Below are 27,792 nucleotides of genomic sequence, written 5' to 3' on the forward strand. Positions count from 1 at the left end.
GATACCCAACAGCAAATACCTTAATGAATAAGATACAGTTCTGTTGCTTGTCACAAATCCCCAATCTCTTCAACGTCAGTGTCTACACAAGGACATTCTTTTCATCACAATTATGCCTCATGCATTATATTTACATCTAATATGCCTTTGTCCTCATTTTCCACTCAAAGAAAGTGAGGCTCAGAAAGAAGTGATTTGAACTTATCACCTAGAAAGTCAGTGGTGAAGCTACAGATCCAAGGTCAGGGCCTGTTCCTTGAAGAACAGGAGATCCGGCCAGTCGCAGTGGCTCATGCCTGTAATCCCAGCACTTTGAGAGGCCAAGGCAGGTAGATCACCAGAAGTCAGGAGTTCAAGACCAGCCCACTCAACATGGTGAAACCCCATCTCTACTAAAAATACAAAAATTAGCCGGGCATGGTGGCCCATGCCTGTAGTCCCAGCTACTCAGGAGATTGAGGCAGAAGAATCACTTGAACCCAGGAGGTGGAGGTTGCAGTGAACCAAGATCACACCACTGGACTCTAGCCTAGGTGGCAGAGTAAGAGTCCATCTCAAAAAAAAAAAAAAATCCCCCCCTCCAACCTGCCTTTGTTCCCTGCTTTACCCTAACCACCACCCCCTCACACCCTGCAATAGTTTCTCCATTAGAGGGCAATAAAAAATCTTGAAAGTTGCAGTGGGGTGGAAGAGCAAGTTGCCGGGAGGCCTGGCCCTTAGTTCTAACACTCTACTCCCCTGGCCTCCTCTCCAAAGCTCCTTGACAGTCTGGGTCTATCACACTCTCTGAGTCTTAACATCTTCCTTCAAGCAGTGACCATCTCCACCTAGGGTCCTTACTCACACTTTCAGCAGAGGAAACTAAAGGACTGTGACTCACCCAAGGGGAGCCAAGGCCTCCCCAGCTCACCTGCCTTCTCAATGTCACAAGGGGCCCAGGGCTAGACTATTTGTGGCTGAGGGGAGGCCCCCAGGCTCTGTCCTCCAGTGTGGCATTCTTGCTGCGCTTGTGGGGAGCCTTCAGCTACCCTACCTTGGGAAGCCAGAGACCTGGGATTGGAGGCACTGTGGGAATGGGTCTGGGGCTCTAGCTGCAGAAGCTTGGCTGAGATCCTTCACTGCCTAGGGGAATCTCCCTGATGGGACTTACTCAGGACCCCAGGGGATCGGTTTGGAAGGGACAGTCCTATATAGGGGTTAGGGATGGCAGGGCAAGAGGTCCCAGCCTCTGGTGAGGGGCATTCCTGGCCTCCTCTGCCCTGGTCCCAGTCCTTGGGTTGAGAGCGGGGGGCTACAACAAGGAAGCACTAGGACAGGCTACTCACTCCCAAGACATCACCCATCCTACAACATTCATCATAAGGCCAGTCACACCCAGAGCCGCAGGGAGGCAGGTGAAGCTAGATAGATAGATTTTATTTTTTTACATTGTCTCGCTCTGTCACCCAGGCTGGAGTGCAGTGGTGCAGTCATGGCTTACAGCAACCTCCGCCTCCCTGATTCAAGCCATTCTTCTGCCTCAGCCTTCTGAGTATCTGGTGGTACTACAGGCGCGTACCACCATGCCTGGCTAATTTTTGTATTTTTAGTAGAGACAGAGTTTCACCATGTAGGCCAGGCTGGTCTCGAACTTCTGACCTCAGGTGATCCTCCCACTTAGGCCTCCCAAAGTGCTAGGATTACAGGCATGAGCCACCGCGCCCGGCCGACAGTTATATTAATCCTTCCTTTCATTTATGATCTCAGGCAAAGTGCAGGCTTGGTCGGGAGAGTAGACCCACCAGAGCCTCAGATTCCAAAGCCTCCAGGGTCAAGGTCACTGCGGCAACCCTCTGGTCTTGCGCCTCACTGGAGGATAGGGGCGGGGCCACGGGGGCGGGGCCACTGGAGGGCGGGGCGCGGCCTCTGGAAGGCGCGGAACTGTTGTGCGAGCCTAGCGCGTTGCTGCCCGGCAGCTTGCGGCCCCGGCACCGGAAGTGAGCTGTTCCGAGGCGCCGCCGGGAGCTGCCACGTCGAGACCCGGAGCAACCACCGCCGCAGTCATGGTGAGTGTTGGGACTGAGGAGGTCGAGCAGGGTGAAGGCCACGGTCGCGGCCCTCACTGGTTCCTCAGCCATGCTGAGGCCCAAATCCCAGGCTGGAGCCGTTCAGCTCCCCTACACCGCTTAGAGATTTGGGGGGCTCTGTCCCCGTCCTTGCGGACCGTTCGGCGGGGACTCCAGGGATAAGGCTGAGAAACCTCCCTGACTCTGCGCGGCACGCTGCTGCCGCGTCTCCTACCAGTCTTTCTTCCTTCTCTTCCGTCAACAATTGAAAACAAAACGAGGAACAGCAGAGGAGCTACTGTATACCGAGCCCTCAGCATTGTTGGCAATCTCAGCCTGCTAACAGCCTTGTGAAGAAGGTGGCATTCTTCTCAACACTTTACAGATGAGGACACTTGAGGTTCGGAGACGTGGAGCCTCTTGCACAGCTGATTAAGTGGTAGAGACGAGATCTGAACCTTCCTAACCATTCTTTTCTGCCGCCTACTGCCTCTCCCAGCAAAAACGATTTAACAGTTGCTCGGGGTAGGGCCCCCAGGTAGGATGGGCACCACGGGAAACGTAAAGATGACCTGAACGACCCTCCGAAGGCAGGGGCTCAGGGTTTTTTAAGCCTCTGTGGTATCCATTGTACATTCACTGCACACTTACTCGTGGAGTGAATGATGGAATGAATGAGAACTAACGAATGAAAGTATCTGGGCTGAGCCTGGCATATCTAGTACCTGCTTTCTCTTAGAAACGTGAGTGTGCCTCAGCAGCAGGTTTGAGGGAACCTTCAGGAACCCAGAAATCAGAACACTGTGTTCTTGCTCTGCAGAGGGCTAGGTGTAAATCACTCACTTCTGGTTCTTCCACTGCTGGTTTGAGTTGAGGCTCTTATGCTCTGACATTCAGCTCATCCTAAATGAATTTTTAACTCATTATCTTTGATTTCAAAGAAGTGAATTGTTTTGAGTGCAGGTGTTAACAGGGACCAGATAACACCAGGTGCCCAGGAAGAAGTACTCTAAGAAGTACTCTCTCCCCTTTTTTCCCTCTCCTCTCCCCATCCGTCTCCCCCCTCCCACCTCTCCCCCTCTCTTCCTCTTCCTCTCCCCCTCTCCTCCTCCCTCTCTCCCTCCTTTCCTCCCTACCTCCTTCCGTCTCCCTCTCTTCTCTCCCCTTCTCTCCCCATCTCTCTCCCTCTCTCCCTCTCTTCTCTCCCCTTCTTTCCCTCTCTCTCTCCCCTCTCCCATCTCTCTCCCTTCCTCATCTCTGTCCCCCCCTTCTCTCCCCCTCCCCCCTCCTTCTCTCCCCCTCCCTTTCTCTCTCTCCTGTCCCTCTCCCCCCATCCCTCTCCACCTCTCCCACTGTCTCCCTGCCTTCTTTTCTCTTCCCCTCCCTCCTTTTTTCTCCCCCTCCCTCCTTCCTTCCCCAGTCTTGTTCAGAAGCATGGGTCATCAACCCTGACTGGTGGGTGAGAGTGGTTAGAATTAAATGCTGGTTATTTCTAAGGTCCTTTGGTAACCTGGTTGAAACTACCTCTCAGTAAACTTTCTTCCTGAATCTACTTATCCCTCAGGCGGGTAACAGCTGCTTTACCTTCTAAACAGGCAGCCTGGTGGGGTGAGTTTTGTGGGCTGGGAGTTAGAAGGTTAGGGGGTGGGGCTTTGCCTTCAACTAGCTCTGTGACTTTGGCAAGTGCTTTCTTTTCTCTGGGCCTCTTCAGTTCCTTAGTCTGTCTTAGGGCTCTGATTGACTCTGCCCTTGGTACCCTGCCCTCCCCGCCTTCCCATGCACTTTGTAACCTATACAGCTTGGCACATGGAGGAAACTCCTTCTTGTCCTTACTTGCCTTTGCAGACTTCGGGGACCTGTTTTTTGGGGTTTTTTTTTTTTCAAGATGGGGTTTCACCCTGATGGCCAGGCTGGTCTTGAACTCCTGACCTCAGGTGATCCACCCCCCTCGGCCTCCCAAAGCAGGGAGAGTCTAGAGTTTGATGAGAGAAGCTGTGCTTACTTGGTGTGTACCTCTTGAACTGCTTTGCAGCCATCCTCTTCCAGTGTCTGCCTTTCTGAAAACACAAGTCAAACTTTATACCTACAGGGCTTGTGCTGGAAAAGATGAAATGGGAAAAATGGTAAGAAATGTCTGTTCCACGCCGAAACTTCCTTTTAGGTCCTCTTTTCTATCCCAAGAATTTAAGAGAATAGTGGTTGAGCAAAGAAAAAAATAACAGCTTTTGTTAATTTACTTATTGATTGATTCAGCAAGTAGTCACTGAGTTCCTTCTATTTGCAAAGTGCTGTGCTGGATAATTTGAGGGGATTTGAAATTGCAGGTGGCTCAGACCATGGCTCCAAGGAGCTCACCTTCTAGTGGGGAGAAGAAAAAGCATAAAACATTGTATATGTTCAGTGCTGAAGATATGCAAGAGTCCAGCCATTTGAGGATCTGAGTATCTTCAAGAAGGGTGGAAGGGCAGACCTCAAAGAATGAGTAGGAGAGTGATGACCATGACACCATCTTCCAGCCCTACAAACTGTTCAACCCTGGATCCCACTTGGTGATGGACCAGGGAGCAGCCTCAGGAAAAACTCGAATCAAGTCTCCCAGTCTGAAGTAATAACCCTGTTATGCATTAACTGCCTGGAACATCAGAGGCCCTGTCATCCAGGAAGGGAGCACCAGCTGTAGCTCCTTTGTGGTCTCTCCTCACCCTTAAGAGTAGCCAGGACTACTTGCCATTTCCCCACACACATCAAGCTCACTCAGACTCCTTTGTCTTTACTCGTGTATTTCCTCTGCCTGGCCACTTGGACTGGTACTATTTTCCCTTGTGCCACCTGCAAATTCCTACCCATCATCTAAGGCCCAGTTCATGTCTACCACTCCATCCCCCTCAGGCTCCTGTAGGACATGCCGACCACCATTAAAGAATTTCTCTTGGCCAGGCACGGTGGCTCACACCTGTAATCCCAGCACTTTGGGAGGCTAAGGCAGGTGGATCACAAGGTCAAGAGAACAAGACCATCCTAGCCAACATGGTGAAACCCCATCTCTACTAAAAATACAAAAATTAGCTGGGCATGGTGGCACGTGCCTGTAATCCCTGCTACTCAGGAGGCTGAGGCAGGAGAATCACTTGAACCTGGGAGTTGGAGGTTGAAGTGAGCCAAGATCGTGTCACTGCACTCCAGCCTGGATGACAAAGCTAGACTCCACCTCAAAAACAAGCTTCTCAAGGGCAGAAAGTTCCTCTTATTTGTTTCTGTGTATCCAGTTCCTGGCACAGTGCTTGGCAAAAAGAAGGTACTTAGAATGAATGCTTAATGAATGAATGAGTGAACAAATGCAGTCAAGAACTTGAGATGATTGTATTCTAACTGCCATCTAATTTACCAGCGGTATCTTTGGTTCTAGGTGTCAGTAATTAACACTGTGGATACCTCCCATGAGGACATGATTGTAAGTATTAATATCATCCTCCCTGGAGGGCTGTGGACATGGGCTTTTTTGTGGGAGGGAAGCAGTTGGGTTTTTCATTACCCCTTTCTGTTGCTCATTCATGGATCCAGGGTGGCCCTGCATTGGTTGCCCATCAGCCTGTAATCTCAGGGGGGTGTGGCTGGGCTCCCCAGCAGTGCCCTCTGAGTTGTCAGGGCCTGCAGCAGTCTGGTCACTCTCTTCTGGGAGGAACCTGGGAATAGTTTGTAGTTCTAGGCTCTCAGTCTTCCAGCCAACACAGTAACCTGCTCTGGGATTAAGGCTGGGTGGGTGCACAGGTTTGACAATAGACTTCTCACCTGCCTTCCTCCTCCTGTCACTTCTTGGCCCCGTTGGAAAGGGGGGTCAAAAGAAGAGAGTGTCGGAAGATGACTCGATACAAAGGCAGAAGGCGGCCACAGTGAAAGCCCCAGGCAGAGCCCAGTCAAACCACCAAGACAATATGCCAGACAAGGCCCTTTGAACCGGAAGTCTGTACTCAGGGCATTTCCTGAGAGGTAAACATGGGGCTCAGTATAAGAGGACAGGGCTGCAGGAGAAGGTCCAGAGGTTAAAGTCTACAGCAGGAAAAACACACTCTGCTTCATTCAGGGCCAAGCAGCCTTTGAGCAAGACCCAGGACAGCTGACTGACAGCGTTGCATGTCAGGGTTCTTGCCCTCACAACCTGTCTACCAACAGTTGCTTTGGGTTTCTGAGAGGTTGTCTGGTCCCAGAGTTGTATATGTCCTCTGGATTCAGTCATGAGTGGTCTAGCTGTAAGACCACACCTCCTTGGAGATAGCATGGCATCATGGACAGGAAGACCTAATCTGAGACTCTCTAACCAATATCTTAACTCTTCTGAGCCAGCCTCACTTACGGGAAAAATAATGGATGTGCTACCTATTTGTATTGAGTTTGATTTGAGAAACAGATGAGGCAAAGTAGTAATGACAAACATTTGTATGCTTACTGAGTGTGAGGCCCCATGCTAAGTACTTTTCACTCAGTATCTTGTTTTACTTTCATAACAACCCTTGAAACAGATGCTATCATTAGCCTTATTTAAACATAAGGGAACTAAGGCCCATAGGATGTTGGTAAATAATAAAGATAAGGAAACTGAAGCTCAAGGAGATGAGTGTTTTCAACAGTTGCACAGCAGGTAAGCTAAGGAGATAGGATTTTGATCTGTAAGGTACTATGTCCTGCCTCCTTCCACTGAGAAGCATAAGAAGTGCTTCAGAAACACCCCTGTGCTGCCTGCCTTCCAAGAAACAAAGCCCTGATACAGTGGAGAGAGTTCCCAAAGAAGAATCAGGATGTGTTCCTTGCGTAGGGAGGTGAGAATTTCCATCTGAGGCAGACAGAATAAGTGCCTTTGGGCACAATTGCCCCTGGTGGCCATGGGAGTGCAGCTGGTAGTCCTGAAACTCCCAGGGTGAGACAGCTAGGGAAAGTGACATCCATTGGAATAGGCAGGACTAGCAAGAAGGAGGGACCAGGGTGTTCAGTGGGGCAGGAGGCATGGTGCCTCAGAGACTATCACCCCATAGACGGGAATCTGCAGGCAGGGGCCAGGCCTAGTTCTGCATGCTCAGTCAGTGTCAAGGAATTCAGTTCACAGGTGGTAAGACCAGCGACTCTTAAGGCATCGTGTTCCTTGGGTGGGGAAGTCTGGGAAGCTCTGGGCACACTACTAGGGAAAAGGTCAAGCAGAAACCCCAAAACAAAGGGCCACAAAGGATCCCAGGTCAGGGCTGGAAGAAAAAACTCAAATATCTGAATGGAACCCTGTGTCCAGGCCAGAGCTATATCACAGAGGACCTGACTAGGGACTCCAGACAGTCAGAGGCCCACTCCTTTGGCCTGCTCCCATTCATTAGCATCAGGTGCTGGGGCTGAGCCGAACCCAGGGGTATTCCCCTTCAGCTACAGAGCCTAAGAACAGAGTGGGGCCTGAGAGGATGAAGGAAGAAGAGGGCAGCTAGGCCAGCTTTTTTTCTCCTATACCCACCCTGTGGAACAGGAATGGAAGGGCCTTTCCCTGAGGTAGGCCAGGTGGGTGTGGCTTGCTTGTCCCTTTCAGAGAGACACTGCCCATTAGCGAAGTGAGAATGTCCACATGCTAGTTTCCTGCCTGAGGGTGATGATTCTTTGAGATTAGATTAATTTCAGGGAGATTCTGGTCTGAACTAGACTCTGTGTGGTCATGGCCCTCACCCCACCCGCCCACCCAGCCAGCAGGCTTCCCAAACTGTCCTCCTTTTGCAGCATGACGCCCAGATGGACTACTATGGCACCCGCCTGGCAACCTGCTCATCAGACAGGTCTGTCAAAATCTTCGACGTGCGCAATGGAGGGCAGATCCTCATCGCCGACCTCAGGGGGTAAGTGCTGGCAAGCCCAGGGAAGGGCTCCAGGAATGGTCTGGGCTCACAGGCCCCACTTCAAGCATGGGAGCAAAGCATGGGAGCTCAGATTCAGAGCAACCCCAAAGCACATTTAGTGGAAAGGATGCTGGAATCTCAGCTAGCCTGGCTGTCCTCAGCTGATGTCCCCAGGGGTGATGCAGTTAAGGGCACAGGTGGATGCAGGTGTGAATCTCAGCTCTGCCACTCTTATATGTAGCCACTAGAAGACCTTGGGCAAGTGAGTCAGTTTCTCTCTCAGAGCCTTCATCTGCTCACCCTCAAAATTGGAATTTTGAGGGTGCTACCTCCTCAGCTAGTGCATGCAATGCCCTGACACAGGCCCCAGCACACAGTAAGTCTTCAGTGCAGGCAGCTACTGCTGCTTTTAAAAGTGGTGAGCAGTGAGCCGAGATCACGCCATTGCACTCTAGCCTAGGCGACAAGAGCAAAACTCCGTCTCAAAAAAAAAGTGGTAAACAGAACCATTTCGTGCAAGTTTAGCCAATATGACCTAAAGTGTCACAAAAGCATTGCTGTAAGAAGGATTAGAGAATGCCGTCATCATTTTATAAATCCCATTTTTCTGCCTGTTTGCCTGGGGCAAATGTTCAGTGATTATTTACAAATGTAAATTTACAAATGTAAATTTGACCTGCCCTGCTCCCTCCTGAGATTCTTGAGGAAGTCCTGGCTCATTTTTATGGCCACATCTCTACTGCTTTCCCTCAGCTCACTGCCTTTCACATGTTTGTGGGTTTGCCTGGGTGCCATGGATCTCCATGGGTTCTGTCAATAGAATTCAGGGGTTGATAATTGGGACAAGGAAAAAATTACATCTTTATTTTCAGTGACTCTGACATTTAGCATTTCTTTCTATTATGGATGTAGGCCAGAAACTTTAGTAGTATTTGTAGTGCCTGTCACCTTGTCACCAGTAGAAGTCACAGATACTGTAATCATACATCACAGTTACTTAACTACCTCAAAATATCACTTATGCTTATCACAACTTTGAAATTACACTGGTTACTAGAGCTGCTGCTAGAGTTTGTTGCTTGAAATGTGAACAAAGAAGTACGTGCATCACTGTCTCATTGCTTTATAATACTTTGATAACAGGCCGGGCGAGGTGGCTCACGCCTGTAATCCTAACATTTTGGGAGGCTGAGGTGGAAGGATGGCCTGACCCCAGGAGTTTGAGGCTGCAATGAGCCATGGTGGTGCCACTGCACTCCAGCCTTGGTGACAGAGCGAAACCCTTCTCAAAAAAAGTTGATTACTGTATAATTTATAATTGAGTTTTCTTTATGAGCCTAGTTCTATGTGTTTTGTGCATTATTCTGAGAGAGGGTCCATAACCTTCCCCAGAATGCACAGGAAAGATTAAGAGCCTTGTCAGGTACGTGCTCAGTATGTGTTTGTTAACTGAACTAAAAAGCGTAAACTAAGTCAGTGTCCATTTAGGGAAATGGGCTTAGAAGCTCCCCTCTGTCTGAGTGTCAAATGATCAGGTGACTGAAGAGCCAAATCAGGCTTCTCTATGCAGGAGCCCCCGGGCAGGCAGAGAGCTGCTGCTGTGCAGCTTTTGGCCAAGCCAGTTATGTTTGCTGTGACTCTGTCCTTTCTGCTGTTTTTCTTATGTTCAAAGGATGTGAAATATTGGAGGGATAAAAAAAAAATTCCCACCCCATTCTTTTTTGTCCAAGTTAAAACTGTGCTAGTTGTTGGAAGTTTGGGTCTACTCACAGTTTCATTAGCAGCACCTTTGTAGGGACTGGGACAGTCCTGTTGTCCCAGCCAGAGGGAGGAGGAGACTTGATTGCGTGCAGCCCTAGGGTGAAGGAGTAAACCAGGAGCAGCACTAATAGCTAATGGGTATTGAGCGGCTTTTTTCTTTCCTTCTACCAAGCGTTATTCCAAACTTTGTACCTAAATCATCACAAATATTTAACCCTCATGATCGTCTTATGAAAGAATTCTTATTAATATCTCCATTTTCAGGTAAAGAGACAAAGATGTCCTTGCCTAAAGTCAAGCGCTAGTGAATGGGAGAGTGGGTCTGGTCTCCTAACTACTAACTCTACCATGCTACTCTACCACTTGAGTGCTAAGGTGCATACCCTTCCCCAGGCCGGAGAAATGGTCCCTGTACAAAGCCTGGCACAACTCATGTGCTCAGATCATACCTGTTATCAGGTGAATGGGTGAAGATCAGAAGAGAAAGGAAAGATGTGCTTTCTGAACAAATTAAAATAGTGGAAAATATCAAAATGAAACCAATAATGCTTCCTCGAGAAGCTGACCATCAGGAAGGATGAATAGAAATTCAGTCTACAAATACTTCCTGAGCACTTGTGGCTGGAAACCCTGGACCAGTTAATGACTATGCTGTAGACAGTGCTGGCTGCCATCTGAGCAAGTGAGGCTCCTGCTTGGCCAGGATGGAAGGCTGACCCAGAGGCTTGACTATCTCTCAAAGGCTCTGTGACCTTAGGTTCCTTAACCTCATAGAACCTCGGGTTCCTCACTGTCCACTGAGCATCCCTTTGGAAATGCCATTGTATAGCTCTCCCTTTAAAGTTCTTAAGCAATTCTGCCCTGAGATATCTCAGGGAGCCATTTAGTTCTGTCCAAAGGAGTGCCTACAGAAGCACTGTGGGTTCCTATGGCCATGTGAGCAGCCTCTCACCCTCTCCCTTTGCAGTCATGAGGGTCCTGTGTGGCAAGTGGCCTGGGCTCACCCCATGTACGGCAACATTCTGGCATCATGCTCCTATGACCGGAAAGTCATTATCTGGAGAGAGGAAAATGGCACCTGGGAGAAGAGCCACGAGCACGCAGGACACGACTCCTCAGGTACGCCGAGCACAGCAGCAGAGCAGGCGAGGGACCACTGGCTAAGAAAGGACTGTCCTGGCTGCAGCCCTGGCTCCCTGCCCCTCATGGTGCCTCTCATCTGTCCCTTAAGCTTTGGTTGGCTTTTCTGCTAGTCTGTCCACAGCTGAGTAAAGCCCTAAGACCTACAGCCAGTCCAAAGCAAGTAAGAAAAGTAAAGACAAAGTAAGAACAGTAAAGACAGTTAAAAGTTTTTCTGAGTAAAACTCAGAAACCCGAGTTTCTCTTCAGGTTTATTCATTTTAAGGACTTGCCTTCATTCTTAGATTGTTGTCCTACCCACTTTTTTGTTAGATAGCTATAGGTGATGAAATCATGATATTAGTAGGTGATAGGGTTTTTTTGTGTGTCCTCAGTTGACCAAATTACAGCTTCTCCCTGGTGACCCCTACAGTTGTTTTAGAAATTTAGTAAATCTGTGGAAGGCAGGACCTGGGGCTGCAGTCTCCCTGTTTTGCTCATTGCGCTCTCCCTCTTCCTGCAGTGAACTCGGTGTGCTGGGCCCCCCATGACTACGGCCTGATCCTGGCCTGTGGGAGCTCAGATGGGGCCATCTCCCTGCTGACTTACACTGGGGAAGGCCAATGGGAAGTAAAGAAGATCAACAACGCTCACACTGTGAGTCCAGCCCCTGCCTTTTGTGCTTGCCATATGTCTGATGCTGACTCCCTAGAGGGCGGCGGTGGGGTGGGGAGGCGCCCACTGTGCACTGGACCAGGGAGGGGTCAGCTGACCAGACCTGATTGCTGTAGAGCAGCTTTGAACCTCTTTGCTCTGAAGCCAGACCAGGCTGCACCGGCCTCATTCAGCCCAGGTAGGGCTTGGCACTGGCTGCTTGTCATGTGCTCCCAAGCAGGGGAGGACTGGGCACCAGGAAGGTGCAGCAGCAGCCTGCTCACCTGCCACCTTAACTATGGCTGCTTCCAGTGACATGCCCTGCAGTAGTCATTGGGACCCTGTAGAATGGAGTGGGGTTATTAAAATAAAAAAGTATGTGAGCCATGCATACATTTAAGAAAGATGACTATAAACAAGGTCATTCTTTACCCAACTTTTGGTGACTCAATGAGTGACAGCAGTCATGATGGTGGTGGTTCAATCAAGGAATGTTTGCAAAGGGAACATCAGTGTCCTACCTCCTACCACCACACAGTGGTGATGTTCCCAACAATAACCAATGTGGGGGACTCACATGAGCACTTTAATACCACATCATTTGCTGTCATCCATCTGGATGATTATTGGATATTTTATGAGTTTTTGTTCTACAATAATTTGTATTTTGTTTTTGTTTTTGTTTTTTGAGACAAGAGTCTCGCTTTGTCACCCAGGCTGGAGTGCAATGGCACGATCTTGGCTCACTGCAACCCCTGCCTCTCGGGTTCAAGCACTTCTCCTGCCTCAACCTCTCGAGTAGCTGGGACTACAGGCGCACACAACCACACCCAGCTAATTTTTGTATTTTTAGTAGAGACGGGATTTCACTATGTTGGCCAGGATGGTCTCCATCTTTTGACCTCGTGATCCGCCCACCTTGGCCTCCCAAAATGTTGGGATTACAGGCGTGAGCCACCACACATGGCCTTATTTATTCTTTTTCAAATCTACTCATTCTAGTTTAGGGTCACAGGTGGCTGGAGCCTGTCCTGGCAGCTTAGGGTGTGAGGCATAAGCCAGCCCTGGACAGGATACCATTCCACCAGGGGAGCACTCACACACCCCCACACTCACACTGGGACAACGCAGATGTACCAGTGAAGCAAACATGTACATCTTTAGGGTGTGAAAGGAAACCAGAGTACCAGGAGAGAGCCTCCACAGACATAGCGAGAACATGAAGACTCCACACAGGCAGAGGCCCCCACTGGGAATTGTGTTTTTTTCTTGTCAACATTATATTGAAGTGACATTGAGGATCCATTGCACATAGAATCAGACAATCTGTGGTCTTTTGTGACTGGCTTATCCCACTTAGCATAATGAGTTCAAGTTTCATATCATAGCGTGTATCAGCACTCTATTTGTTTTTATGGCTGGATAATACTCCATTGTGAATGTAGACATTTTGTTTATCCATCCATCAGATGATGGATGTTCTCAGCTTTATGAATAATGCTGCTATGAACATTTGCAGATAAGTTTTTGCATGAACATATGTTTTTAATTCTCTTGGGTCTATACCTAGGTGTGAAATTGCTAAATCATATGGTAATTCTATGTTTAACTTTTTGAGGAATTGCTAAATTGTTTGCAAAGTAACTGTACCCTTTACATTCCCATCAGCAGTGTATGAGGGTTCTAATTTCTTCACATCCTCATCATTTTGATTACAGCTATCCTGGTGAATGTGAGGTGGTAGTATCTTATTGTAATTTTTTGGGTTTGGTTTCGTTTTGTTTTTTGTGATGGAGTTTGCCCTGTCTCCCAGGCTGGAGTGCAGTGGTACCATGTCAGCTCACTGCAACCTCCGCCTTCCAGGTTTAAGCATTTCTCATGCTTCAGCCTCTCGAGCAGCTAGAATTACAGGCACACACCATGACACCCGGCTAATTTTTGTATTTTTAGTAGAGCCAGGGTTTTACTGTGTTGCCCAGGTTGGTCTCAAACTCCTGGCCTCAAGTGATCCGCCCACCTCAGCCTCCCAAAGTGCTGGGATTACAGGCGTGAGCCACCCTGTCCGGCCCTTATTGTGATTTTGATTTGCATTTTGCTAATCAAAGATGATGGTTGAGCATCTTTTGGGGGTCTTATTGGCCATTTGTGTATCTTTGGAGAAATGACTGGGAGGGGTTTTGCACTCTGTAACACTGAGTCTGTGCAAGCAGCCCACAATAAGAAAGGCTGAAGGGGCGGAGAGAAATCTGACCTTTATGATCCTCCAGAGCAAGCTTCTGGGACAGGGCCCCTCAGGAGGAGAAACTGCTGGAAATGAAATCACAGTTGAGCTGGATAGTGACACAGGAAAGGAAGGATGAGATGTAGACCAACATGGGAAGGGGAACAGAGCCAAGAACTCCTGAAAGGCAGCTCCCACGCCTTTTAACACTACACAGAAACAAGGGAGAGTTCTGAGCTTAGACTTTCCTGAGCCTTTTTACCAGGAAAACTCATCTCAGCTAAAAACAACAGAAAAGTGGTTGAAGTGAAACTGCACATGAAGTTATTATATAAGAAATAAGAATATGCAAAATAACCTCCCTGTGGATAATGAGAGCACATCAAGCTGTACCCCACTATTTCAAATCAAGCCAGGTGACACTCTAAAAATGCAAAACATGAGAAAATAGCGTAAATCAACATTTTAAAAATGAGAAATAAATCAGGTGAAAGAACTCAGGAAAAAATCAAAAATCATTTCAAAAGTAAAAACTAAGTTAAAATGCAAGTGTCAATAATCGCAGCAGATCATGCTGGAAAGGACAGACAGTATGAAAAAGGAAACGTTTCAAGAGTGAAAAATGAAGAGGTAAAAAGGTTTTGAGCAAAAGTAAAGACAGGCAGAAAGGTCAAACATGAATACCAGGAGTCCCTAGAAAGGAAAACAGAATACCAAAAAGTAATCCAGAAAACTTTCTTTAAATTAAAAAACAAAGATTTGAAACTGGAGATTAAGAAATCATACCCTATACTTAACAATATCAAGGCCAGGCATGGTGACTCAGCCTGTAATTCTAGCACTTTGGGAGGCTGACGTCAGAGGATTGTTTGAGGCCAGGACCTGGCCAACATAGTAGTGAGACCCTGTCTCTTAAAAAAAAAAAAAAAAATCAATCCAGAATCACCAACAAAAAGATGTAGTTCTAGTAAAATTATTAGACTTTAAAGAAAATTTTGGGGATTCTAGAGAAAAAGAACCTTGTGACTTAAAGGGGAAAGACAATTAGATTACTGTCAGACTTTTCAATAGTAAGGATTGGTGCAGAAGAAAAAGGAGTAACAGGTTTAACATATTCAAGAAAAGAAAGTGTGAGCCAAGGATTTACAACCAGAAAAACTGACTTTCAAGTTCACACACAGACTACAAAAGTTCATAGCAGCTTTAATAGCCAAAAACTGAAAATAGTCCACATGTCCATCAGCAGGTAAATGATAAGTTGTGATGTATCCATACTCTGGAAATACTGCAACAATAAAAAGAAATGACTTAGCACAATAAGAAGATGAACAAATTTCAAAATAATTATGCTGGCTGGGCATGGTGGCTCATGCCTATAATCCCAGCACTTTGGGAGGCTGAGGTGGGTGGATCATTTGAGGTCAGGAGTTCAAGACCAGCCTAGCCAACATGATGAAACCCTGTCTCTACTAAAAATACAAAAAAAAATTAGCCAGGCATGGTGGTGCATGTCTGTGATTCCAGCGACTCAGGAGGCTGAGGCAGGAGAATCACTTGAACCCAGGAGGCAGAGGTCGCATTGAGCCACTATCATGCCACTGCATTCCAGCCTGGGTGATGAAGCAAGAGTCCGTCTCAAAAAAATAATAATTATGCTGAGAAAAAAAAAAGGATATACTATGATTCCACTGCTGTAAAATCTAGGAAATGTACACTCTCCTGAGCAGGCCCATGGTCAGCAAGATTGGGGGCTGCAGGATGGGGAGATGGATTAACAAGGAAGAACCCAAGGAAACTTTTGGTAATGAGGGGCATGTTCCTTATCTTAATTGAGGTGATGTGATGATCCTACAGGGTATATTTTTGTCAAAATTCACCAAATCATGCACTTTATATGCAGTTTATGTCAATTATACCATATCAAAGCTGTTTTTAAAATTAGCTTTCACGTATAAAGGATATAAACTATTATCAATATGCAAGAATTCAGGGACTGTTGTTTCCGGGAGCCCTTCCTGAGGAATCTACTAGAGGATACGTGTCACACAACAAAAATGACTACAAAAACTTCAGCGTAAATATATAGTTACTTGTAGAGAACTAAGACAAAATGAGAGTTAAAAGGCCGGACACAGTGGCTCACACCTGTAATCCCAGCACTTTGGGAGCCTGAGGCAGGCGGATCACCTGAGGTCAGGAGTTTGAGACCAGCCTGGCCAACATGGCAAAACCCCATGATGTGGTTTGGCTGTGTCCCCACCTAGATCTCACCTTGAATGCCCACGTGTTGTAGGGAGGACCTGATGGGTGGTGGTTGAGTCATGGGGGCAGGTCTTTCCCGTGTTGTTCTCTTGATAGTGAATAAGTCTCACAAGATCTGATGGTTTTATGAGGAGTTCCCCTGCACAGTCTCTCTTTGCTGCCATCCATGTGAGATGTGACTCGTTCCTCCTTGCCTTCTGCCATGATTGTGAGGCCTCCCCAGCCATGTGGAACTGTGAGTCCATTAAACCTCTTCTTTTTTTGTAAATTGCCCAGTCTCAGGTATGTTTTTATCAGCAGTGTGAAAATGGACTAATACACCCCATCTCTACTAAAAATACAAAAATTAGTCAGGCGTGGTGGCACATGCCTGTAATCCCAGCTACATAGGAGACTGAGGCAGGAGAATCACTTGAACCCAGGAGGTAGAGTTTGCAGTGAGCCAAGATTGTGCCTTTGCATTCCATCCTGAGTGACAGAGCCAGACTCTGTCTCACAAAAAAAGGCAGTGGCCCACACCTGTAATCCCAGTATTTTGGGAGTCCAAGGTGGGAGATCACTTGAGCCTAGGAAGTTTGAGGCTGCAGAGAACCATCATCATAGCACTGCACTCCAACCTGGGTGACAGTGAGCCCCTGTCTCAATTTTTTTAAAAAAAATTGTTAATAAAGAGAAGGAGAATCAGTCATCTTTGGAGAATGATGGAACCAATTCAAGAAGAATCAGGCGTTTATCCAGCCTTTCCTCTCTGTCCTTGTAGTAGTCCCTTTTCATGCTGCCAATAAAGACATACGCAAGACCAGGCAGTTTACAAAGGAAAGAGGTTTAATGGAGAACTCACAGTTCCACATGGCTGGGGAAGCCTCACAATCATGGCAGAAGCCAAGGAAGAGCAAGTCTCATCTTACATGGATGGCAGCAGGCAAAGAGAGAGCTTGTGCAGAAAAGCTCCCATTTTTAAAATCGTCAGATCTCACAAAACTTATTCACTGTCACAGAACAGCATGGGAAAGACTTGCCCCATGATTCAGTTAACCTCCCACTGGGTCCCTCCCATAACACGTAGGAATTCAAGACGAGATTTGGGTAGAGAGACAGCCAAACCATATCAGACCTCTACCCCTGGGTAACTGAATAGTTAACGAGGAGAAGCGCCCCTATCTGGAGCATTCCATGGAATAAATGACAAAGAAAAGATAGAATTAGAGTATCACCATTTTGCAAGCCCCAGTGAACTAAGAGAGGCCTGAGTTATTGACAGCTGTTAATATAAAAGACAATCTAACATGCCTCCTGATGAGAGAACACACCAGCTGTAGTCTTGCCAAAGGGATCACACCTGATTCTGTCTGGTCTTGGCTCCAGCTGACAGTTTTCAGGAATTCAGAGGAACATACTGAAACTGCGTATGCGCCAGCAAAACCCAGACCTAGAGACTAGACTCTTTCTTCAGCAGAAAAATTTTAAGGAAAAAAATAGGAGGAGGAATCTGCAAAGTAGGAGATGTAAAAAACATCCAAAAAATGTTTAATGGGCAAGACTGTCATGTCGAGGGATGCACATTTGGGTGATAAAATGGGGGAAATGGATTAGAAGTTAGGGCAGTGGTTACTTACAGTGGGTGAGGGGCGATTAGGAAAGGACGTAATGACAGGGCTTTTCAGGCAGGTGGCAGAATTTTTGTTTCTTGATCTATTACTTATGATAACAGATTTTTCTTAAAAAAAAAAAGCCCCAATGTACCATTCTTTCATGTGTTTAAAAAATGTCCTGTTTCTTAAATTTGTGGGAGTTCCTAGTTTCTCCTTCTAGTGCATACTGCAGAAAAATGCCCATACTGTTGGGATCTTTGAGAGAGAATTCTGAGCAGTGGACCACATGATGAGTGCACTTATTGCTAGCCTTCACACACAGTCCAGTCCTGAGAACCAGAGGGAAGAGGGACAGCAGCCTTGGGTCTGCAGAAGCGGTGTTCTCTTCCAAGGCACAGTCATGTGTGTCTCATCTTTACAGATTGGCTGCAATGCCGTCAGCTGGGCCCCTGCTGTTGTACCTGGAAGCCTCATAGACCAGCCATCGGGGCAGAAACCCAATTACATCAAGAAGTTTGCATCAGGTGGCTGTGACAACCTCATCAAGCTGTGGAAGTAAGTAGGGTTGTGCGGCCTTCTCTTTGCGGGGGACACTTCTAACCTTTACCCTACTCACCATGACTCAGCCACGCTCACAAGAAACAATTCACCTTTCCTTCTGTCTCCTGCCAGTAAAATACTGTTTTCAGTCTGTCAGAGGACATCCTTTAAAAAAAAACACAGCCGAGTGCAGTAGCTCATACCTGTAATCCCAGCACTTTGGGAGGCCGAGGCAGGTAGATCACCTCAGGTCAGGAGTTCAAGGTCAGCCTGGCCAACATGGTGAAACTTCGTCTCTATTAAAAATACCAAAATAGCCAGGCATAGTGACGGACGCCTGTAATCTCAACTACCAGGAGGCTGAGAGAGGAGAATTGCTTGAACCAGGGAGGTGCAGTGAGCTGAGATCATGCCATTACACTCCAGCCTGGGCAACAAGAGCAAAACTCCATCTCAAAAAAAAAAAAAAAAAACCTGTTCACCCAATTCCCAACTGTTGGAGCTGACTCTGGCTGTGGAAGCCAAGTGTTTCCTGGAGGGTTTTTTTTTTTTTTAACAGCTGGAGTGAATGGAATAAAATGCCATGAACTCCATGAATGAAATAAGAAAGATGGAATCAGTTCTTCACCCTAGGCAGAGCCTGTGGGGTCGGGGAGGAGTTGAAGTGTGGGAAAGGCCCACGGCGGCTCTCTGCTGATTGATTCTCCCTCTGTTCCCCCCTGTTAGGGAGGAGGAAGACGGCCAGTGGAAGGAGGAGCAAAAGCTGGAAGCGCACAGTGACTGGGTTCGAGACGTGGCCTGGGCCCCCTCCATCGGCCTGCCCACCAGCACCATCGCCAGCTGCTCCCAGGTCAGCCCAGGGCCGTGAGAGCATCTCTTGTCATTTAGTCTCTAGTCCATCAGACTAAAGTCTTCTTAACAGAAAGCCCTCAGGGAAGGTAAAGGGAGAGCAACAGGCTTTAGCCCAGAGCACAGGGAGTCAGGTCATTGTGTGGGGAAGTCTTGGTCAGACGTCACAAGTGGCCTGCCTCCGCTGAGATGAGACAGCTACAACAGAACCAGCACCAAGGAGGAGGTGGATTTGGGATGAATTTTCCCTCCTGACTCTTGAGACTAGGGAGCGGAGGTGCCCAGGTGCAGTTCCGCGTGTTCCCAAGCAATGATGGAGTGGGATGGGAATTCTAGGCTCAGCTACCGAGCCACCCTTCCCAGACAGCAAGGAAAGCCAAGGGCGAGCCTTCAGTTACACAGCACTACCCTAGAGGGAGCCAGCCAGGCTTTTCACATCATAGGAACCTGTTTGGTTTGGTTCTAGATGTGAGATTTTTGTGCTTTTTTACTTGTACCTTCTTATTCTCGGAGTTTTTGGAGAGCTCTGCCCATTCAGTTGAGAAGTATAGACAGCCAGTGAAGTGACTTGGGAGGCATGAGGAAAACCCCAGAGAAAATCTGAGCAGTGCAGACAGAGTGCACCTCTGAAACCTGGATGAGAAAAGGAATCTAATCTGGGAGACCCTTGTCTCTTCACACTCGTCAAGAGTCTCCCAGATTCCTTTTCTCTGGGATGCTCCAGAAGTCCTTGGCTCCCCTTTGAATCCCCCACCCTGTTCCTGCAGAGAGGTGCTGCATGGCTCTAGATTTGGAGGACATCACAAACACAGGAGTCTTGCCCCCATCTCCTGACTCTAGCCTGTCTCTTCCTAGGATGGTCGTGTGTTCATTTGGACCTGTGATGATGCCTCAGGCAATACGTGGTCCCCCAAATTGCTGCACAAGTTCAATGATGTGGTATGGCATGTGAGCTGGTCCATCACAGCCAACATCCTGGCCGTCTCCGGTGGAGACAATAAGGTACACACCCATTCCCCACGGCAAGGTGGACAGGGGCCCCTCCCACCAGAAAGCACACTTGACATGCCCATCTGACTGCAGGCAGGGAAGGAGCCTTAGCCAGGACTGCATTTTGAGTGTGCCTCTTAGTTACATCATTAATGTCACAGCCCATGAAGTAGTATTAATATGTCCCCGTTTCACAGATGGGGAAAGAAGCTAGCAGGCAATCTGACTTGTATAGGGGTCCCAAAACTCTGAGGCGGCAGTCAGGCCCCTGACCCTTACCATTTGGTCACCTCATGGTGATGTTCAGTTAGTTGTGCCAAAAAAGTAAGTGTATAAGAAAAAGAACCCATAAACAAAAGCAAGAAGATTAAGGATTTTTTTTGTCCGTAACACTTAAAAGGCTATTTTTTAAAAATCTGTACAGTTTGTGAATACTTGTTATGCTGGTAAGAGGTAGGTACACAGTGGGTGCATTGAAAGTTTCGATTTTGCTGCTGAAAAGAGTGCTGGAGACCAGCTACACAGGGATACAAATGTACTTCACACAACTGGCCTGTGCAGTTAAAAATGGCCAAGATACACAGTTCATGAACAGCACGGACCTTGTGGAAAAAAACGTTTTATATTATGTATTTTACAATTAGAAGGAAAAAAATCTACCCGCAGAAAGGAAGCAGTAACAAGCCACGGCCATCTGCCCAGATGAATTCCCCTGTAAGACAGAGGGTCTCTAACATCATAGGGTCAGTTCCACGTGGAGTGGCCATGCTGCGTTTTTAAGCACATCTGCTCTGCATCTGAAGTGCAAGTCGGTGCGGATCCTGCCGGCCCTTGCTGCTTCTCTCCTTTGCCTGTGTTGGTCTTTTACTGTTTCCCAGTGGCCACTTTGGCTCCATGTCTTACCTTTCATTTGCATGCTCAGCATAACCAACAACACAGGCAAGGCAGAGAAGCAGCTGGTCTTAGAACTCTTTTCAGCTGTAAAACAAACTGTACCCATTAAATAACTCCCTTCCCCTGCCCTGGCAGCTACCCTTCTCCTAAGTGGAATCATACAATATCTGTCTTTTTGCAACTGGGTTGTCACTTAGCAGTATGCCCTTAAGGTTCATCCATGCTATGTGCAGCATGTGTCAGAATTCCTTCCTTTGTAAAGCTAGATAGTGTTGCATTGTATGGACAACCACACCCTGTTTCTACACTCATTCCTCCACCAATAGGCGCCTGGGCTGCTGCCACCTCTTAGCTATTGTGAATAGTGCAGCTGGGAACATGGGAATGCAGATCTCTCTGAGAGCCTCTGCAGGAAGCTTTTCTGGCCGAAGGTCCCTTTGATCTTCAGTAATCCCAGAAAGATCTAGCAGCCCCCCTCTCAAAGCCATATTTCTAGGGAGTGCCAGAGTCAGGACTAGAATCCAGGTTTGATGGCACTCAAGACAGACCAAGGGTCCCAGATTGCCTCGAGCAGGCCCACAGTGATTTTTACAAGGCTGTAACCAAGTGCCAGGCTGTACATTGCAATGTTTGGGGTCCCCATCACTATGCATTTAGGCTTCTTGCTTTTTCCTTCTTTATAAGCCCATTTCCTTTTGCTGTCTCCATAGCACCCTTAGCTAAAGGACTTAGTGTGTTCTCAGTCTCAGAGTATTCTGCAGTGTGTTTAGTAAATAAAGTTTGTCCCTAAAGCAGGAGTTATTAAAAAAAATTTTTGAGACAGTTTTGCTCTTGTTGTCCAGGCTGCTGGAGTGCAATGGCATGATCTTGGCTCACTGCAACCTTTGCCTTATGGGTTCAAGTGATTCTCCTGCCTCAGCCTCCAGAGTACCTGGGATTACAGGCGCCCACCACCACACCCGGCTAATATCTTTCATATATATATATATATATATATATATATATATATATATATATGTGTGTGTGTGTGTGTGTGTGTGTGTGTGTGTTTTTTTTTTTTTTTTTTTTTAGTAGAGGAGATGAGGTTTCACCATGTTGGCCAGGCTGGTCTCGAACTCCTGACCTTCAGGTGATCCACCTGCCTCGGCCTCCGAAAGTGCTGGGTTTATAGGCATGAGCCACTACACCTGGATAAAATCATTTTTAATCAAACTAATATATGTACATAGCTTTAGATTTTTGATTCTGGTTTTTGAGATGATGGAGTTTCGCTCTGTCATCCAGGCTGAAGGGCAGTGGTGCAATCTCGGCTCACTGCAACCTCTGCCTCCTGGGTTCAAGCGATTTTCCTGCCTCAGCTTCCCTAGTAGCTGGGATTTCAGGTGCCCACCACCACACCTGGCTAATTAATTTTTTTTTTGTATTTTTAGTAGTGATGATGATGGGGGTTTCACCATGTCGGCCAGGCTAGTCTCGAAGTCCTGTCCTCAGGTGATCCACCCATCTCAGCCTCCCAGAGGAGTGCTGGGATTACAGGCATGAGCCACCACGCCTGGCCTAGATTTTTTTTTTTTAATGCAGCCTCCTTTCACTCTCTAGGGGTAAACCTTTTCAGCTTTTAGCTATCTCTTCTTATATAGTTTACTTCAGTGTAGAAACATTGATCCATCACTTTCCTCTACCACAGGTTTTCAAACTGCAGTGTTGTTAAACCTGTTCAAACAGATTGCCAGTCCCACCCCCAGAGCTGCTTAATCAATCAGTTGTTCCAGGACCCAAGAATCTGCAGTTGTAGCAAGGTGACCGATTGGGGACCACACTTTGCAAACCCTCCTCCCTGCCACCCCATATCCTCTCACTGTAGCTCTGACACAGTTTAGTGAAAATAGCATCCTGTGTTGACATCATCCACAGCTGCTGTTATTGTTACTCCTTTCTTTGTGAGTTTTTATTCCTTCTCATTTTGGTGGGCTTTCAGTGGAGGGGGGACCCAGTGCAAAGGGGACAGGCAAAGGGAGGGGTACAGACCCATGACAGTCTGCTTGTGCCCTGACTTGCAGGTGACCCTGTGGAAGGAGTCGGTTGACGGGCAGTGGGTGTGCATCAGTGATGTCAACAAGGGCCAGGGCTCCATGTCGGCGTCAGTCACAGAGGGCCAGCAGAACGAGCAGTGACAAGACAGGTGGGGCCTGGCTCCCCACCCGCCAGCTCCAAGACTGCCCCTTCCTGGGCCAACTGACCAAACAAACAATTGGGAAAAGCCCCCAACTCCAACAGGATCATTTTCCCAAGAGGCGTTACAGATGCAGCCACAGATTGATCTGCCTTAACATGATCAGAGATTCAGAGATGCTTTGTAATCTAATCTACTGTCCAGCTGAAAGCACTCATGAGGAAGAAACTACAATTGCTGTTCAAATCTATTTTAAACTATTTTGGGCCATTTTTATGTACCTTTTGGTTCATGCATTATTTGGGGGGGTTGTTTCCAAAGTAACTAAATAAAGTCATATTGCTTATAATTCCTGCTGCGTTATCCTAAGCACCCCTCACCCCACCCCACCAGCTCAGTTTGACTCATAGGTCAACATTCACAAAGGCCAGGGCTGTGATGGCCTGGCTCCACCCTACCCACAAAGGTGCCTTGTCACTGTGTGAGCATCTCTTTGATTCAGTTTATACTGAAAGCACCATACAGAGCACTGGACTCCTCAGCCTTTGGTGACAAGGATTGTAGCCCTGGCTCTGCTGCTTACCCTCTCCATACATATCCTCTTCTGTGCAATGGGATTAATACAGTCTGCTCTACAGAATGGCTGTAAGACTCAAAAGTGCTAGCACATCTGGTGACCCACAAAATGCCATGCAGATGCAAGGTGATATGTACCGAACACCAACAGGTAAGAGGCTGGCCTGGAAAGTGGGCACAATTCATTCAGTTTACTGACCCTGTCAGGGAAAGGAGGCCCCCATGAGGGGAGAACTAACTCACCCTAAACCAGGTACCACCTCTCAGCAGAGGCCCTGTGACCCTGACAATCACTATAGCCATCACTCACTGAGCCTGCTGTGAGCCAGACACTACACTGGATCTTTCACACATTCACTAATTCAAGCAACACAAGAACCCTGTATGGGTGTCCCCAGTTCACTGATGAGGAAGCACTCAGAAGGCAGAAGCCCAGTCCAGGACCATGCACCCCCAAGCAGTAAAGCCAGCGTCTGGGCCTGGCCCGTCTCAGGAGTTACTCCCCACTGTAGCATCAGGGTGTGAGTTGGGGGGCTCCTCAGCTGTTAACTCAAGGATGCTTCTCATACCAAACATTTGTATAAACAGACCCAGATAAAAGGTCAGGCCCCTCACCTCAGGACCCCCAGTCTGCCTATTTGTCCTTCCCTTTTTCAACAGCAAAACCCTTTTTTTAAAAAATAAATCTTTGATCATACTATGTAACATGGAAAAAAGTGAAACTGCTTTAAAGGTGAGGATAGAGAGGCCATGGCCCAGCCCAGTCATCTTCCCAAGTCACTCCACAAAACCCAAGCCTTCTGAGACCAACATAAAAACAGCTGCTTCCTTCCTTCCATTACTCAGAAAAGCAAAGCCCAGGAAGGCACCTTCACGTGCACTTCGCAGTGTAGAGTTCCACACTGAATTGTTAGCCACATCCACGTCTGCCTGCTGATATGACCTGCGCTCCTTGAGCCTGGGCCTGGGCTTCCTATGGTGCCAGCTGCTGTCGCCAAGTAAATACTGAGAAGGAACTAGTCCTGTGTCACTCTGGGTTGGTGGTAGGTTAATGGGTTCCTGGCCATGTGCTCTATTTGTAATACGACACCAAGGATCGGTTAAGATAATCCAGAGTTAAATAAAGTTGCCACCGTAACAGTTGTTTCTGCTTAGAGTGCCAACACATTAACCTATTCCTGGGGTAAGAGGAGACCCCAAAATTTGTTACCACAAAATAGGCTAGTCAAATAGAAATACTATCTGTAAAACTCAAAGGGTGGTTGCCAAGCCCAAATGAAATAAAAGGGAAATATAAAAGGCATAGAGCTGGTTAGAGCCAGAGACGCTAGCAGCCATGTGGTTCTTAATCCTTTTGCAAAAACAAACCAACTAGGACAGCAAAAGAAACCCACAGACCCTAGAACATGGAGTAGGACCAAAGTCTTCACCAAAGTCTTCAGAGACACAGTACCTCTGTGAGAGCAACAGGGCAAAGAAAATGGGAGTTTTTATGGTGCTATATGCCAGAGACCCCAAAAATTGCCATCAAATACTCATCCATTCTGAGTAGAAAACTCAGGAAGCCAATGTGAGAGCAACTCTCAACACTAGAAGATTCACAGGCTTCTATCTACAAGTGAGCTCAGAAACACTAAGGGGAGACCTTCCACTTCTGCATATAAATGATTAATAGTTATAAGAATTACCCGGCCAGGCATGATGGCTCACAACTGTAATCCCAGCATTTCAAAAGGCCAAAAAGGGTGGATGATTTGAGCCCAGGAATTCAAGACTAGCCTGGCCAACACGGCAAAACCCCATCTCTACTAAAAATACAAAAATTAGCCAGGTGCAGTGGTGCATACCTGTAGTTTCAGCTACTCAGGAGGCTGAGTAGCAAGAATCACTTGATCCCGGGAGGTGGAGGCTGCAGTGAGCCATGATTGCATCACTGCAATCCAGCCTGGGCAACAGAGCGAGACTGTCGAAAAAAAAAAAAAAATTCAATTCCCTACCCAGGCGCAGTTCTGTCCCAAAAAAAAAAATCAATTCCCTACCCAGGTGCAGTAACCAGCACTTTGGGAGGTTGAGGAAGGAAGATCTCCAGAGCCCAGGAGTTTGAGATCAGCCTGGGCAATATAGCAAGACTCTGTCTCTTTAAAACTAATAAATAATAAGAATTTCTCTCACACTATAAACAACTAGGAAATCATGAAAAATACATGATACAACTGCTTTCAGTCATAAGACAACAGGTAGTGTTTGGGAAAAGGGAAACGAGTTAGGTAAGTACCGCAAATGCCCCAGATTACTACCCAGAAGCAGTTTCTGGACCAAAAGGTAAAGAGAGACTCCAATGTCTAGTAGTCTCTGGGAGTTGAAGAGACAGAAGTCAGAGTTCAGGAAGACCAAGGCAGCCTGGGCACAGTGGCTCATACCTGTAATCTCAGCACTTTGGAGGCCAGGGTGGGTGGATCACCTGAGGTCAGGAGTTCGAGTCCAGCCTGGCCAACATGGTGAAACCCCCATCTGTACTAAAAATATAAAAATTAGCTGGGTGTGGTGGCTCATGCCTGTAGTCCCAGCTACTCAGGAGGCTGAGGCAGAAGAACTGCTTGAACCCGGGAAGTGGAGGTTGCAATGAGCTGAGATCATGCCACTGCCCTCCAGCCTGGGCAACAGAGCAAAACTTCATCTCAAAAAAAAAAAAAAAGAACAAAACAGTATAGTATAGCTAATAAGCTGATGGTGAAGACAAAATGATACCATTAAAAACCGTCCAAAAGTGGTCATGACAAGAGAAAAAAAAGGAAGAACAGATGGGACAGTGGAAAAACTAGTGACTTACAAATAGTCTGAAGATTAACAGTAATGTGCCAACACTGGTGTTTTAATTTTGATAAATGTACTGTGGTTATTTAATAAGGTATTCACATTAGTAGAAACAATTAGGATATTCAGAGAGAAAGACTGCCATCTTCCATGTTTAAATTTTCTGCTGGAAGCAAGCATTATAATCAAAATTTACCTGGGATACTTGGTAATTTATAATCAAAATTACCTGGGATACCTGAAACAGATTCTGGAGCCCCCACACCAGAGCTACTGGATCAGAATCCAAGGACGGAGTCTTACAAATGTGCATAAAACTTACAAAGCTTTCCTCATGAATCCAACATGAATCCAACACAACCTAACACGTCTTCTGAAAGTTGAGATTAGATGGCCCTCCAGGCCACAGCCCACCCAGAGGTCCTATGGCTCTTAGCGGTCCATACACTAAAAGCCTGGACGATCAGCAACGCTGAAAGAACAGTTTCAGTACAGCGGTGGCGACGAGAGGCAAGTTCGAGTTTTGAGGGGCCAGGACACAGTAAGAAGGGGACACAAGGAAAGGGAAAGGAAATGAAGACGTAACATGAGGGGAGGGTGAGATCAGTGCAAAACAAGCTCTTTCAGGATTAGGGACCTGGGTGTATTTTAAGGCAGAAAGCAGAAGCCATTGGAAGGGAACAGACTGAAGACACAGGAAAGGCAAAGTGTTAGAGCTGTGGCTCCAAGATGGCTGGAGGCTAGGGAAGCCCCAGTGGGAGAGGCCAGGCTTGGCGAAGAGGAGGGATGAGAGAGCATGGCTGAGGTTAGGGAGGATTTCAGAGTGACGGCCACCTATCTAGAATCAGCCACATGTGGCTGCTGAGCATTTGAAACATGGCGAGTCCAAATTGAAATGCGCATAAGAATACACACCGGATTTCAAAGACTACACATCTGTAATCCCAGCACTTTGGGAGGCCAAGGCAGGAGGATCACTTAAGCCAGGAGATCAAGTCTAGCCTGGGCAATGTGGCAAGACCCTGTCTCTACAAAAAATACAAAAATTAACTGAGTGTGATGGCGTGTACCTGTAGTCTCAGCAACTTGGGAGGCTGAGGTGGAAGGATCATCTGAGTCCAGGGAGGTTGAGGCTGCAGTGAGCCATAATAGTGCCACTGCACTCCAGCATGGGTGACACAGCAAAATCCTGTCTCAAAAAAAAAACATGCATATTTAGACATATGCTGTTGCACACTTAACAGACTACAGTATGGTATAAGCATAAGTTTTATATTCAATGGGAAAGCAACAAAATTCATGTGACTCACTTCATTATGGTCTGGAACCAAAGCTGCAATGCCTCCGAGGTATGCCTGTATATATCTATTGGAAAATGTGAATCTAGAAATTATGGAAGCTACAACTAGGATAAAAAGAAATCCCACCAAATGGCCCTATC

General features: G+C 47.2%; 2 protein-coding genes across 6 annotated transcripts in view; one reads left to right on the top strand and one right to left on the bottom strand.

Moving 5' to 3' along the window:
* The first annotated feature begins 1,974 nt into the window (after positions 1-1,974).
* SEC13 (SEC13 homolog, nuclear pore and COPII coat complex component) lies at positions 1,975-23,310 on the top strand. Of its 4 annotated transcripts, none has more exons than XM_012471807.2 (9): positions 1,975-2,045; positions 5,452-5,496; positions 7,791-7,906; positions 10,635-10,786; positions 11,310-11,443; positions 17,937-18,070; positions 18,782-18,905; positions 19,760-19,906; positions 22,849-23,310. In XM_012471807.2, exons 1-9 carry the CDS (start codon positions 2,043-2,045, stop codon positions 22,960-22,962), a joined length of 969 nt encoding a protein of 322 aa, XP_012327230.1. In that variant the 5' UTR covers positions 1,975-2,042; the 3' UTR covers positions 22,963-23,310. The 4 variants fall into 4 exon arrangements, with proteins under 4 accessions (XP_012327230.1, XP_012327239.1, XP_012327222.2 ...); XM_012471816.2 differs by lacking the exon at positions 1,975-2,045 and adding an exon at positions 2,053-2,583; XM_012471799.2 differs by lacking the exon at positions 1,975-2,045 and adding an exon at positions 4,142-4,168.
* The window catches only part of TATDN2 (TatD DNase domain containing 2), a 66,345-nt gene continuing 52,038 nt past the window's right edge, over positions 13,486-27,792 (bottom strand). The window contains exons 9-10 of one of the 2 annotated variants that reach the window (XR_010337230.1): positions 27,422-27,540; positions 13,486-14,946 (exon numbers count right to left, since the gene is read on the bottom strand). The gene's annotated coding sequence lies outside the window, so the exon portion shown is untranslated. Of the gene's footprint in view, positions 14,947-21,885; positions 27,541-27,792 lie in introns of those variants that run through there. The other variant, XR_010337229.1, reaches the window with a different exon arrangement.

Source organism: Aotus nancymaae, unplaced genomic scaffold, assembly GCF_030222135.1.
Source record: "Aotus nancymaae isolate 86718 unplaced genomic scaffold, 86718_ANA_hifiasm-v0.15.2.pri h1tg000046l, whole genome shotgun sequence".
NCBI lineage: Eukaryota > Metazoa > Chordata > Mammalia > Primates > Aotidae > Aotus > Aotus nancymaae.

What these genes read in the sequence shown, in the direction of transcription:
- SEC13 (XM_012471799.2), top strand. An exon ending in CCTCCCATGAGGACATGATT is followed by an intron (nt 5,497 to 7,790) that starts GTAAGTATTAAT and finishes CTCCTTTTGCAG; the next exon opens with CATGACGCCCAGATGGACTA. An exon ending in CTCATCGCCGACCTCAGGGG is followed by an intron (nt 7,907 to 10,634) that starts GTAAGTGCTGGC and finishes CTCCCTTTGCAG; the next exon opens with TCATGAGGGTCCTGTGTGGC.